The 14,432-nt window shown below is 40.2% G+C and overlaps 1 protein-coding gene across 2 annotated transcripts in view; it reads left to right on the top strand.

Moving 5' to 3' along the window:
* LOC307260275 (uncharacterized protein) overlaps positions 1–9,957 on the top strand; it is a 34,566-nt gene extending 24,609 nt beyond the window's left edge. For both annotated transcript variants that reach the window (XM_080040471.1, XM_080040470.1), the window contains exons 9-12: positions 1,327–1,424; positions 1,551–1,734; positions 2,215–2,418; positions 3,167–9,957. In XM_080040471.1, the coding sequence (XP_079896597.1) occupies positions 1,327–1,424; positions 1,551–1,734; positions 2,215–2,418; positions 3,167–4,417 (1,737 nt within the window). In that variant the 3' untranslated portion in view covers positions 4,418–9,957. The remainder of the gene's footprint in view (positions 1–1,326; positions 1,425–1,550; positions 1,735–2,214; positions 2,419–3,166) is intronic.
* The last annotated feature ends 4,475 nt before the right edge of the window (positions 9,958–14,432 follow it).

Genomic DNA, 14,432 nt, shown 5'->3' with positions numbered 1-14,432 from the left:
TGACAATGCATTTCATGACCTCCCCCACTGCTGGAGAACAAGTTACAGCCTGTTGGCCCTCTTCAATATCCTCAGTGTTTATTTAAAGTTTGAGTCATCAATTCTGGAAAATGCTTGATGTTAAAATCACTCTTTTGTAAATACAGTGGCTTGCAAAAGTATTCATACCCCTTGAAATGCTCTACATTTTGTCACGTTACAACCACATACGTACATTTATTTTATTGGGATTGTATGTGATACACCAACACAAAGTGGCGCATCATTGTGAAGTGGAATGAAAATGAAATGTGGTTTTACATTTTTTTTATAAATAAAAAACTGAAAAGTGTGGCATGCAAAAGTATTCAGCCCCCCTGAGTCAATGCTTTGTAGAACCACCTATCGCTGCCATTACAGCTGCAAATCTATTGGAGTATTTCTCTACCAGCTTTGCACAATCTACAGACTGATATATTTTGTCCATTCGTCTTTGCAAAATAGCTCAATGTTCAGATTCAGCATCAGATTGGATGGTGTGTCTGTCAACAGCAATTTTCAAGTCTTTCTCAATTTTCTCAATTGTTTTTAGGTCTGGACTTTGACTGGGCCATTCTAACACATGACTATGCTTTGATTTAAACCATTTCATAGTAGATTTGGTTGTATGTTTAGGGTAGTTTTCCTTCTGGAAGGTGAACCTCTGCCCCAGTCTCAAGTCTTTTGCAGACTCTAACAGGTTTTATGCCCTGTATTTGGCTCCATCTATCTTCCCATCAACTCTAACCAGCTTCCCTGTACCTGCTGAAGAGAAGCATCCCCATAGCATGATGTGATTCTACAAAGCATTGACTCAGGGGGGCTGAATAATTTTGCACGCCACACTTTTCAGTTTTTTATTTATAAAATAAAAATAAAACCACGTTTCAATTTCATACCACTTCACAATGATGCGCCACTTTGTGTTGTATCACATAAAATCCCAATAAAATAAATGTACGTATGTGGTTGTAACGTGACAAAATGTAGAGCATTTCAAGGGGTATGAATACTTTTGCAAGCCACTGTATTTACAAAAGAGTGATTTTGACATCAAGCATTTTCCAGAATTGATGACTCAAACTTTAAATAAACACTGAGGATATTATCAGTGAATATCGCCCCATGATCCGCTACCTCCCCGTACTGTGTCCCCGTACAAAAACAAGTATTCTACAGAATCGCTGACACTTTTTACTTATTTCACTATATGAAAGAGTGATTCACACATTTTACACTAATTTCTTTTGAGCAGGGCTTCAGGACTTCAAAGCTTATCATATTTCCATTTGTGTGCGTTTGTCACAGGTGACAATAGACCGTCTCTGGAAAGTGATTTATAACGAGCTGGGCGGTTGCCCCGGCAGCACAAGCGCTGCTACCTGCACCAGACGACACTACGAAAGGTCAGACACAAACACTAAGCCCCTCCCACCCTCCCAAAAAATATTCAGAAAAAATATACACATTTTTAACTGCTAAAACCCTCATGTATCAGTCAGTAACTGTGTGTGATTGTGTGTGTGTTTCAGACTGATGCTTCCTTATGAAGAGCACCTCAGAGCAGGAGGAACAGAATTCAAAATGCCAGATTTGCCCATGATAACTCCCAAACCCAGGGGTATACGAGGAAGGAAGCCCCTTCATAGAGGCAGAAAACCAGGACCCAAACCCAAGGAGAAGAAAATTATAACCGCCGCTCTCCCTTCACCGACTGTAAGTAACAGGCAAACGTAGCTTATAGTGTTTATGCAGAATGTCTTGAAACAAACAATCTGACTTTGCTGAGTTTATAAAGGATCAAATGTTTTTATTTTTTTCAAGCAGTAACATGCCACTCTTTCCTGCACATTCAAATGAAAATTGTGTATTGTGTGGAATTGTCCGAAAGAATAATAAATAAATAAATAAATAAATAAAAATGAATTGAACATGTGAAGACAACAGTTTAAATAACATCAAGTGTTATGTCTAGCTAATGGTGAAATACGGTTGTTTGAACATATGGCCCCAAATGTAGATAATTTGATTGATCTAGCACATTTCATTACTGTCAAGCTTAATGTGCTTTATATTAATATGTACAGAAAAACATACATGTATTTCAGGAGTGCAATACAATGTACAAAAAAGACTTTTAGCAAATCCAGGAAAGGCTTAAAGATGGCATAAATGACAGCTTGTGTCTCTGTTTAGATCGTGAATCCTAACGGCACAGTGGTTGTGAAGAGAGGCAGAGGGCGACCGCCGGGAACACGCAACAAGGCCACGCTGATCGCTCAGGCCAAGCTGCTGGCTCAGCAGCAGGCTAAAGTCAAAGCTACAGCCGATTCTCAGCAGCAGAGTCCACTGCTTCCAGCCAGAGTGGGAGGTGGACCGACGCCTATCAGCACACACAGGGTAACACCTCCGACTCCTCTATACTGCATTAGATTTACAGACCTGATCCATCCCAAATCTCCCAATATCAATCACTGTAGGCTTGATATGGCAATAAAATAATGCCAGATTCAAGATCCAAAAGGTGTATGTCAAACAACTAGATTGCAGGGTTTTTACTTTTATTTAATTTTTTACATTTTATATCAGCTATAGTCTATAGAACTACAATATAATTACTTATGATTATAACTAGATTATAATTACCTATGATTACACTGTTACCACATCATTGTGGTAATATTATATCAGCTGCTAGCTCTGAGCTATATAACCTTTATTTAGTGTAGGCAGAGGACAAAGCAGGTGAAGCTCCCTCTGCTGGCTCAGTTTAGAAATGTGTTGTGGTGATGTCATTCCACCTATAAGATAATAACTGTCCAGCAGAGAACACATCTAGTTAAAATATGAAGTTGTTTGTAATCATAAATATTCTTTACCCTTTTATCTGATTTTATATGAGTTTAAGTTGTTCATAGTTAAAAAAATCCATTCTGAGTGTTGCAGAGAACAAAACAGCCTGCATGGCTCACGTCCAATTGCGCACATAGCATTATTACTGCAATGGCATCCTTTAATAACGACTATCCAACATTGTAACAACATTTATAAGTCAGAAAACCATAATAGGTCCCCATTGAAAATAAATTACAACACGTAATCATTATCAGTACCGCTGACAACATTTTTTTCTCCCCCCTCCCTGCAGCCCATCCAGCCGGCTCTCCTCCCTGGCAACATGCCTCTCACCCCGGACCTCTCCCCCATGTCCACCCCCTTCCTCCCCTTCCTGCCCAAACCAAAGCCCGACCGTGGGGAGCCTGTAACTGCTGCCCCTGGTGTTCTACTCTCCACTCTGCCTCGCCACTTTGTCGGAGGCTCTCTGGGCGGCTTCAGCCCCATCAAAGGCGTGTGTCCCCTGGATGTCTTTAGGAACCGAATCAGCATCCAGAGGGTCCCAGAGACCCAGAGCCCGGCCGTGACTCCTCAGGACCGGACCCAGCACCTAACCACCATCTACACCCTCCAGCCCAAGAGTGGAAGCCCAGATACGCCTCATCCAAGTGGGGAGCAGCTCCTGCCTCACCCCCACCACCAGCAACACAACCACTGCTCAGGGTGTAACGTGGACGAGGCGGCCCAAAGAGGAGGCAGTCGGGATCGGGACATTCGGCCCAGGCCCCTGCTGCCTCCTTTGCGGGTCTTACCTTTAAACCTTGACTGCAGCGTTCAGGTGTGTGAGCTGATGAGGACTCGCATGGGCTCGTCTCAGTTCCAGACCTTCACGCGTCGCCTGTCGGAGGCTCTGTCCCAGGACCTGAGCACCAAGCCCCCCATCGGTTCCCCCATCGGCTCCCCCATCACCCCTCCCCCCGAGCAGGCGCTGCCACTCAACCTCAGCAAACGCTTCCCGCTGAAGAGACCCAGCACAGAGGGACCGGAATCCAGTTTGTCAGCGGTCAACGGTAACCAAGACCAATCGGCTTCTAAACGACCTAAAACTAGTAGCACGGACCAGGCTGAGGGTTTCAGTTCAGGGGACTGGTCCAGTTCTGGGGTCAGTGGAGAAGGAGAAGATCAGGATGCGGAGATGAGGAACCAAGAGGAGCCCGCAGACCTGAGCTCCCCCAGCAGGATCCGGGCCTTCCTGCTCGGGCTGCCACCATTCCCGGTGAAGTTCGAGGATGATCTGAACGGGATGAGGTTTGGCAAGTTTATTCCACCAGGACCTATGGTGTCAGAGACCCAGCGCATTGACACGGATAACGGAGAGATGAAAGTAGCAGCATTAAAGAAAGAAGTAAAGCAGGAGAAGAAAGAGGTGGAGGAGATGGTGGAAATAACTGAGAGGAGCAACAAACAACAGCAGTTTGGAGTTTCAGAGGAGAAAGATCCCATCATCCTCTCTGGTCCCGGCCCGGCAGAGTTGAAGAGAGCAGCCGGCCCCCTTCAACACTGACAAACACTGTTTCTAGCATTATTTCCCCTCTGTTGATATTTACAATTTTGTGCCCAGAAAACCTTCAGTTGGGTTATTTGGAATCTGGGAACTCGTATCCACCGTGGGGCTTGGTGTTGGTTTGGGACGCCGGATGCTTCAGCAGTTGGTCCGGCTCAGGTTAAAGCCTAAACATGCGGGGCAGGGATTTATTTTATTTTATTTACTTCATCTATGAGAACATTTGAACTACTTTTTGTCTCCTAATAGTTTTCTCCTGTCCCTATTTCCTGATATTTCTTTATTTTTTTCGATCACGTTGTCGATTGAACTTTACAGAGGAACGACAACACTGATACTCATGACAATCACATCCGTTTCTCTTCCTTTCTCTGTTGGTGTCTGTCTTTTTAAGGTAAAAAGAAACATGAGATGATTGAGACTGTGACTCTTTAACAAACACTGCCATAACCCTCCATAACACTATTAACTCCACTATTCAATGTATCGGTGAAACATTGAATGAGATCCATATTACTTAAAATAGAAATCAATATTACATCTATGGGTGATGCTATGCATCAAGACTTCATTGATTAGCATATAGTGTACTGTAGTTTGGTAGTTTCATTTTTAAATTGTACTCTACTTCTGTAGAGAGAGTTATTTTCTGATAAAGTGTATAGATGTTATCTGGAGCTCCTCAGTCTTCACATTATAGCTCGTTAAGTGAAGCGTTTCTATAGTCCTGCTCGTTAGCTGAAAAATTATATAAACTTCTCTTACACATATGTGCCTTAAAAAAAGGCCTGCGATCTGTGTCATCGCCGGCTTCAAAACACTTTAAGTTAAAGAGATACCTTGATGTTGGACCTGTTTAGCTTTCATTCGCCCCACAAAGCGGCTGGGTATCGTATTTCAGTTGCTTTGAGAAATGTTTTCTACAAAACTTTGAGTAAAAGAATGGAAAATATATAAAATCTTAAATGTTGTTGTTGATATTAGCTGCCGTACAAGAATGTTGGTTTAAATCAAGACATTTTAATCAAACACTTCGATGCCAGCTACCAGTGCATGTGCTGAATTTAATAGGTCAGCATCAGCACAAAGTGTTGAGGTTCGATAGCCAGCCGTTTGCATTATCGCCACACGTTTCCTCTGGAGAAAGAATTGTGTGTAAAGATCATACATGAAGATGTAGCCCAAACATTCAGACTACCTCACTTTTTTTCCTTATTATTAAAACAATTATTACAAAGAGCCTATCCCAGCATGCATTTGGGTAGACAGCAGGGTTGGATGCCAGTCCATAAACACAGACACAAACTTAGACCCCATTTCCACTTGGTATTAACGGTAAGGCTGTTATTGTTCGTAATTTTTCTTGCCATCAAATCTCGCCTATTCATTGATTTTAATAAGAAAAATACAGAATATCACCAGAATGACCTGTCCGACTGTTATCAATGTCTGGACACTGTACATATACAAACAGCAGGGACGTCTAATCTGTCTTGTAGTCTGAAACACAACCTCCTGCAAAAACAGCAATTTGTTGTTTTCACATCTAAGTTTTTGTATACATTTAAAAATGTTTTTGATTTTAACAATTGACTTTAGAGGTGATGCAAGGTACATTTTGGTACCTTTGGACCATACCAAACCAAGCTAGCTGTTCTACTCCCCCTTTACAGTCTGTATGCTAAGCTAGGTTAACGATTTCCTGACTATGGCTTCATACTTAGCAAACGGAAACCAGAGTTGTATCAATCTTCTCATCTAGCTCTGATGATGTCCAGATAGCGATTAAATTCCACCTGAAAATGAGGAATCAAACCTGCAGCGTTCACTCAGCTTCACCAAAGAACATGTTGGCGTTTTTTCATGTAAACCAATCAACCGTTTCGTCATAAAAAGTGCCAACACAAAACACTGTCTCCTTATTTTGACAAAACAAAATAAATAAAAACTTGTGTAGCTGTAAGAATTTAAAATGTCAAGGTATCCCTTTAATAGCCACCGCCTTTTCCATTAACTTGTGTCTTGTTTGTTTTTCTGCCACAGACAAACGTTGGTTCAGATTTGCACACCTACTGTATAAACTTGCTTCATTTATTTTTCCATATTTATATTTGCCAACGGTTTGTTATTTTACCATATAGTGGAATTGACCACGACACCGAAAATAACTGGTGCTGTTTATTCTTAGTGATGTTGCTTTGTCTTTTTTTATTGATAAAGCTGCAAATTCTTTTCATCTCAGCAAATGGTGTAATCTTTACTTCAGTCTCAAACAGATCTCAGATTCTCTCTTATTTGTCCGCAGAGTTTAAAAAAAAATGTTTTAAAGAACTAAATTTAAAGGTACAGTACCATGACTTGTTATGAAAATATTTGCAGTTTTTAATCTGTGATTTATTCGAATGTTTGCTTTGTGAGACAGACATGATCGTTTGTGAATGAATGCATGAGTAGAGTAATGTGTTTCTCTGTAGATCATGGCTGGGCAGATGCACCAAGGCACATACTACTCCACCACAACTCACCACACTTAAACCTCTGACCATATCTCTCTATAACATTTATAATCTTGGTGTGGTCAGGGTTAATATTTCAGGATATGATTTAAGAAATGTATCTTTTCATGGTAATGTCTTTTTCTCCTTCACATGAGTTAAAATAAGCAGTAACAAGGCGAAGATGGTAAAAATACTTTCTTCGTCTGGGATGACTTATTGAAAACATTTGTATTTGTATCAATGCAGTAGGATTTTATTAATCTCAAAGTAAATTTAAAAGTCTTGCAACAGGATAAATGTCTATTTTATGTTTTGCTCAGCGTCATGTTGTCCGTTAACCTGTATTTATTAAGGTGAGGTGTTTCTGAGCGAGTTGCGCAGTGCTTTCCTGTGTCACACTAGCAGTAAAGGCCTCAGTATGCTTCAAAGGAGATGGTTTGAATGACTATTTCTAAAGGCAAAACTTCTCATAGCTGAAAGACCACACTCGATGGGGTGAAAAGTCCCTTTTTCCAGGTTAGCTGCATCACAACATTTGTAAATGTACCATCAGTGCAGCTCCAGTAAACTGCTTTTGTGCTGCTTGCAGTCTTGCCATTATGATGGTACAGATGTGATGCAACACACACAGCTGTTTTCCCACTTCCAAACACCTGACCAATCATTGCACATATCTGGCCGTTGGATATGTTGGATTGTCGGTTTCGGTAAAGGTTTGGATAAAAATCGGACAGTTGAACAGCTTGAAACGTGTTATTATATATATGCTTCAACTAAAGCCCCAAATCATCTTCACAGTAATGCATGAAAGTAGAAATGACATACTTACAGTACACATGGTATTCCATGGTTAATTTTCTAGCCTTTGGTTTTTGCTTATTGCGCGACCCGCTTTACATTCATGTAAACGATTTACAAATATGATATTAATGTAAGAAAAATACCTTTATTGCACTTCTAGGTGGCCCTGAAAAACGTTCACAGATATCTTTTTTATAAAAGAGCTCATTGGGGTCAAAATATTTTGAGCTGCATGGGGATTTTTCATTGCAGTACTGCGAGTGGCCACTGGTACAAATAGTCAGTTCTCTAAATATGTAGAGCCATGGAGCTGCTGCATACATTCTTTGTAGCTTTATGAAACTTGCATATAAATAGGTGGAGTTTGTTCACTTTGAAACTGAAAAACCATTAAGGTCCGCAGGCTTTTCACTCCGCCTTCGAGTGTGACCCTACGTATATATAAAAAATACTTTTGTCTTGAAACAATACTTCTTGCAAACTTGATCATTTCAAGTATACTCTGGCCTTTACCACATTTTTCCTTTGTTTTTGTATTTTTGTTTCCTGCATCTCTTTATGTTAACAACAACATGCCACTGAGGGCTGACCGCTTGCTGTCATTCAAATGGGAGGGGAGATATTCTAGGTATAAATTGAGCAACATGTTAAACCAGTATGAGAAATGAATAGTTTCTTGTCTTTGGTTATTTAAGCTTTAGTTTGTAAAGGTTTCTTTAGGTATTATTTCTTTTTACTTTTTATTTTTTCCTCTTGATAAAGTTAAATTTAAATGTTTACATTTTGTTATGCATGTTCAAACAGATTTGTTATATCCAGTGTTTTGCACACTACTTTAGCATCAGTCTTGAACGGCACTGCGCATTTATGTAAAGTACTTAAAATGAAGTGCCTGATACTTAAAAAGTGAAACAATTGGAGTTGATGTTTGTAAGCAAATGAACGTTAAATTTGCTAATTCGCCTTCATGCCATTGACTTGAACTACGGCTTCTGTTGTGTGATGTTATATTGATCCTGTGGTTTAAATTGAATCACACGAGGGGAGATTGTCTGGTTAGCCATAATCTCGCTAAATGCAAAAGGAAGCTCTCTAGCTCTGTCCCATGGCATTTTATATAATAAGTGCAAAATGGACCTACAGGAATCAACAATGGGGACACCTAGTGGCCATCCAGTGAGCAACATTCATGAAGATAAATGATCAAATAATTAAAAAAAGAAAGGTGCCACATGTGACATTACAAATATATAGGCCTATATTAATTCTTCGAGTGAATTTTGAGCATCCTTTTTGGATTCAGAGGGAAATCTAGAACATTGCTTTGTCGCACAAAATAGGAAGATGGTGGTAAAGATTTTTAAAAGAGCTACAGTGCTAATCATACAAATGAACTGTGAAATGTGTAGGGCTATGACAAACAATTAATTTTTTTTACCATTGATTAAGCTTTGAATGCTGTTCTTTATTAAGACAGTTAATCTTACAATGTCTATTACGTCTTCAAATGGGTTGTTTTTCTCACCAGCAGTCCAAAGATACTCAGTTTAGTATCATAGTCTAAGAATGTAGACTAGATTTGTGTAGAAAATGACAATAATTTAACCTGGGCCCGGTCGCTGATGTTCTCATGATAAAGTTTGTGGCAGCAGTGGTCATAGTCACAGGAAAAAAACAGATTAAAAACGCACCCACTACTTAACATACTAATCTTGTGAAGGGGTTTATGGGAGATGTAGTGTAAATGTGAAGAAGCACCAGCAGTGTACAAATTACAGAACTGTACATTTTAAACCATGTGAACATTTTAAAAAGCTGCATGTGGCACCTTTTTTTTATAAACTGTTGGATGTTGAGAACCAATGAATGTCTCGGTCAAATCTTCCTTTGATCCCATTTGTTATCACTTGACAACCTTTACTCTCATGTTTTTGTCATTGTTTTTTTCCTTTAAACAAAAATCCCAGATCAACTTTAAAACACGTGTGTGTCTCTTTGCAAACTGTGAACTTTTGAAGAGAACGGATGCTACGCTGTGTCATCACAGTCACCTAAAATGGCCACAGACGTGTTTGACTTGAATGGAGAATGTTGTTTGCCAGTGTTGCTCACGTGTAATTTGATGATTGCAGATCTGCAGCACAAACTCCAGTTCCATTATTTTGTTTCTATAAACTGTAAACGGCTGGCAGTGTCAGGTACCATTCCATTTTAACACTGTATATTTATAATAAAAGTAATCTGTTAATAAAACCTGTGTGTGAGTGGCCTTTGTCTTTTGTTCTATTTGATATATTGCATAATGGGTTGACACAATTCCTGTTATTTCCATTAAGTGGGTAAAGTAACGGGATCGCCTTCAGGGGAAAAATATGTAGATTTTTGCAAAAAGAAATGTGCTTTTCTTAACATCCTGTCATTCCTCAGACTGACCACTAGATGGAAGCAAATACATGTTTTAAATAGTTCCAAGACATTTTCATTTTGTCTGTTATCAGCAGTGCGGAAGTGTCTAAGTACTTTTACCCAAGTACTGGATTAAAGGTGGCCACTTTTTCTCCAATGATGTGTTCAAATGTCCCTGAGATTTGTGGCACTTTTGGTACAGCATTCAGTTTCTGCTGGTGCCTGCTCTGGCCCTGATGCTGCTGGGTATTATCATGAATAAGAGGACGTGGAGACACTTGACAGGTCGGCACCACACTTTGTGCTGCAATCTGTGCCAGCAGAGGTAAGGAGACAAGATTTTGAAAAATGAAAACTTGGGACAATTTAAGTTTAGCATCCAATTATAGGCCATCATTGACGAACATTTTAAAAATTTTACATTTACACGGATAGTTCTGACGGGGCCACCCAGAAAGGTGACTCTTCCAAGGAAACAGGGACGTGTTATACTATCTATGGTTGAAAGGGGTGATAATAATCACCATTAATAATAATTAAAACAGGATGATGCTGCTCGTCAGCTTCATTGTGGTAGGACCCGGCTGTGTGAAAAACTGGTCAGACCTGCTGGTCGTGTCAACCTGAAGACGTATGTCAAATGTTGGAAGTTGGAAATGTTAGAAGTTATAGTCCCCAAAGGGAAATTGGGGAGAGAGAATTTAAACCTGTTTGTAGACTCAGGAAAATTACAGAGTAAATGGAATGTAGAACTACAAAAGGTACCCAACCTGTTTTTTCATGGGGTCCAAATACTTTGCACCCAGACAAAAGTAGCAGGTAGCTACCTACATGTGTTTTCCGTGAGCAGGAATGACTCAGGAAATATAATCCAGTCAAAACTGACAAATGGTGACAAATCTAGCCACCATTTGGCACACAAAGGGTTTATAGGATGGATTATGTTTGAAACAGTTACACTCCGCTGTGCTCAATCTGAAACATTTAGAACATTTCTGCTTTTCTACTGCTTTTTAAATGGCCGTAAGCGGAGCCGTGGCTCTGTGTAAACACCCAACTTTGAATAGATATTGAAATAAATATCTAAAAATAAAGTTTAGTTTAGTTAGGTTCTTGGCTTCCAAAGGCCATGGGCCCCCCAAGTGGCTGGGCCCTAGAAAGCCTTCCCACTTTCTACCCCTTATGGGCGGCCCTGTCAACAGGCAAAGCCAGCCTAAATGTAGTTCCTAACAAAAAGCCAAGTTGCATGAACACGAATGGTCAAAGGAGAAATAATTGAATAGCATACCTGCGGGAGGAAAAGTTAGTGCAAGCAGCCAAAAACAGTTCATTAATAACGGAAAATAAGTGTCTGAAAGGTGCAATAAAAGTAAACCTGCCTTGCCTTGCTTGTTTTAAAGGCTTTGATGGCCGATCAAAACAGTGAGTGGGCTATCAGTAATTGTGTTTGCCACAGCGACTGTGGTGCAAGGCTATAGTGATACAAGGGGGGATAGATATTTACATCAAACTGCTGCTGCAGTGGTCAGTGGGCTAAGAAATGTAAAAAACATAGGTGTCTGTGCTTTGAGATGTAAAATCGGCAAGAGCAAACAAAGAAAACTATTCACCAAGGGCCAAAAAGGTGATCAGACAATCGCTACAGGGGGCCTTGTTCATTAAAGTAGCAACATGTAGATCTAAAATGGGTATCTTGTGTGTACTATGGGTATCTGGTACTTACCCACATGAGGACAACATGTGGCGAACATGGCGATGCAAGAGTCCACAGTAAAACGAGCTGAAATAAATCACATCTTGGCAAAACAAGTGAAATCATGTTTAACCAGCGTGTGGCTGCTTAGCCACAGGTAACAAGACTTTGTTATGGTTTGCCCCAACTGAAAAATGGTCTATAGCCTGGACATAAGAGTGAACAATAGACATATCACACACACACACACACACACACACACACACACACACACACACACACACACACACACACACACACACACACACACACACAATGGACAAATAGGTCATGTTAATTCAACTGTTGTTTGCACAAGTTCTACAGGACAACTCCAAACTCAAAAGGAATTTAAGACAGACAGGCTGTACCTTCAGACTTGGATAGAGCTAGGCCATTTGAACTGGGAATTAAATGGTATCTAAAAGACATATGATGCCTTAACCTCTAAGGTTAAAGGAACATCTTTGAAATCTCTTTCTTTTTTATTTTTTTTTTTAGAAGCAAAAAGGTTTTCAATCAATAGCAAGGAGGCTGTCTGCAGGAACATTGTCCTCTTTCAAATGTATAGGCAGGCTGGCTAATCTCCCTCCACACCCCCCAACAGTTGAATCTCTTGACTTCTTAACACATAAAAACTAGAGCAAGATTAAAAGAGAGTAATTGTAGAAATACATTACTACAAATAATTCTGCCCTCACAGTAACCATGTTTTTTCTGTAGATTTTCCCTGGTTTAAAGTTGCATTCTTTTGGAGACTGCAAATAAAAGTCTTGATTTTCCTACACACTTCCCTGCCAGCATGATATTTGGTCTTAAATACCTTTCACCTCCCTAGTTTGCACCTCACATTACAACATTACCATCAAGGTGTATATAGATGAATTATCAGCAAAACGGAGATAGGCAATGAATACTGACGTAACACAGGTGGGATGTGGCGTTTTTACTGCGATCACGCCTTTTGGCTGGATTTTGGTTTCAATCATGGACTGTCTGTTGGATTTGACATGTGGCAGTAAAGACGTTCATTCTAGTCCTGCCTTTTCCCTTGTGTGTTCTGCTGTTGTGTCTATACAATTGTAACAATGGGTATGTGGACCCAATATCAGGATAAAACAGCATAACTACAGCACTAGAATTACAGTAAAGTCTGTAGCCTATACTCCCAAATGTCATAATACAATGACAGTCCCCAGAATCAGATCATACCAGGTTATTTAAAAGCCAGCCAAAAGAACATCAGAGAGCTAAAACAATCAGATTCACAGATAGTTTGATATTAACCACCCTCTGACTGATAACAAACAGGCATATAAATGAACAAACTAGTTGAGGATTGATAGATTAATGAGAAGTGGAGAGAAGGTGGGGATGGAGCAGCGCAAGATGGTAGCTAGACAAAGACAACTCAGGTGATTTGGACTGGTGCATTTGAGGTCTCGATGTCATATGGGATGTGGACACACAAACAAACACACACGCACAAACACACACACACACACACACACACACACACACACACACACACACACACACACACACACACACACACACACACACACACACACACACACACACACACACACACACACACACACACACACACACACACACACACACACACACACACACACACACACACACTTTCAGAACAATCAGCAAAACTGGAAAGACTGGATGATCAGCAGGCTAAAGTTGAGGAGCTGGAGAAACTGCATGTATGGGTCAAATCTATCGGCTTCATATGTTAATATCGTACATAAATTGCAATTGCAAAAATTGTCCCACATTATTGCAACTCACCCTACTCCGTCCTGAGTCTACAAACAGGTTTAAATTTGTAACTTACATTTTTGTGATAAAGAATTTACCTTTCTGGGACAATTACGTCTCTTTATCAGCAATGTCTTCAGGTTGACACGACCAGCCAGGTACACTTTGAAAGAAGTTCCATGAGCTGAATGTCACAACATGGACATAGATAAGCAGGGGCGTAGCACCAAATTCCTTTGTTGTTGCCTGCTCCTGTTAGCCTGGTCCAACCAGACCATCGTACTTCATTTCATTTGTACAGAAGGTCTGGAAGTAGCCTGGTCCAACCAGACCATCGTACTTCATTTCATTATGCTCCTGTAATAAACCTAGTGAATACTCAAGAAGACCAATGTTATTTTGTGGAGATCTGTTGAGTATTAAACAATTGCATGAGTGTTAGGGTATTACAATAAATTAATAAGTAAGTCAGAAATGTGCTACTATTTAAAAATAAATAAACAATAGTAATTACAAAAGATCCCTTTTTCACACTTAAGCCCCTGCTCCCCAAACTGTCGTCCATGGTTGATAGTTATTTCTCTCTAGAAACTACATGTAGCTACTGTATGTGTTTATTTAGGGAGGAGCACACACGATAAAGCATGAGTAAGGGGGGCCCATTGACTGGAGGCTTTCAGGGGCCCTAACCATTTGAGTGGGCGGGCCTGCACCCACAAGCCCACTTACTGAACCTTGTGCATCCCCGTTTTAAAAAGCAGAACACATCGACCATTTCTCTCTCTGTCACACAGCTTAAGAG

This window comes from Ammodytes marinus, assembly GCF_949987685.1.
Source record: "Ammodytes marinus genome assembly, chromosome: 14".
Classification (NCBI taxonomy): Eukaryota; Metazoa; Chordata; class Actinopteri; order Uranoscopiformes; family Ammodytidae; genus Ammodytes; species Ammodytes marinus.
The sequence above is the reverse complement of the archived record's forward strand: the minus strand, read 5'-3'. Positions and strand labels throughout refer to the sequence as shown.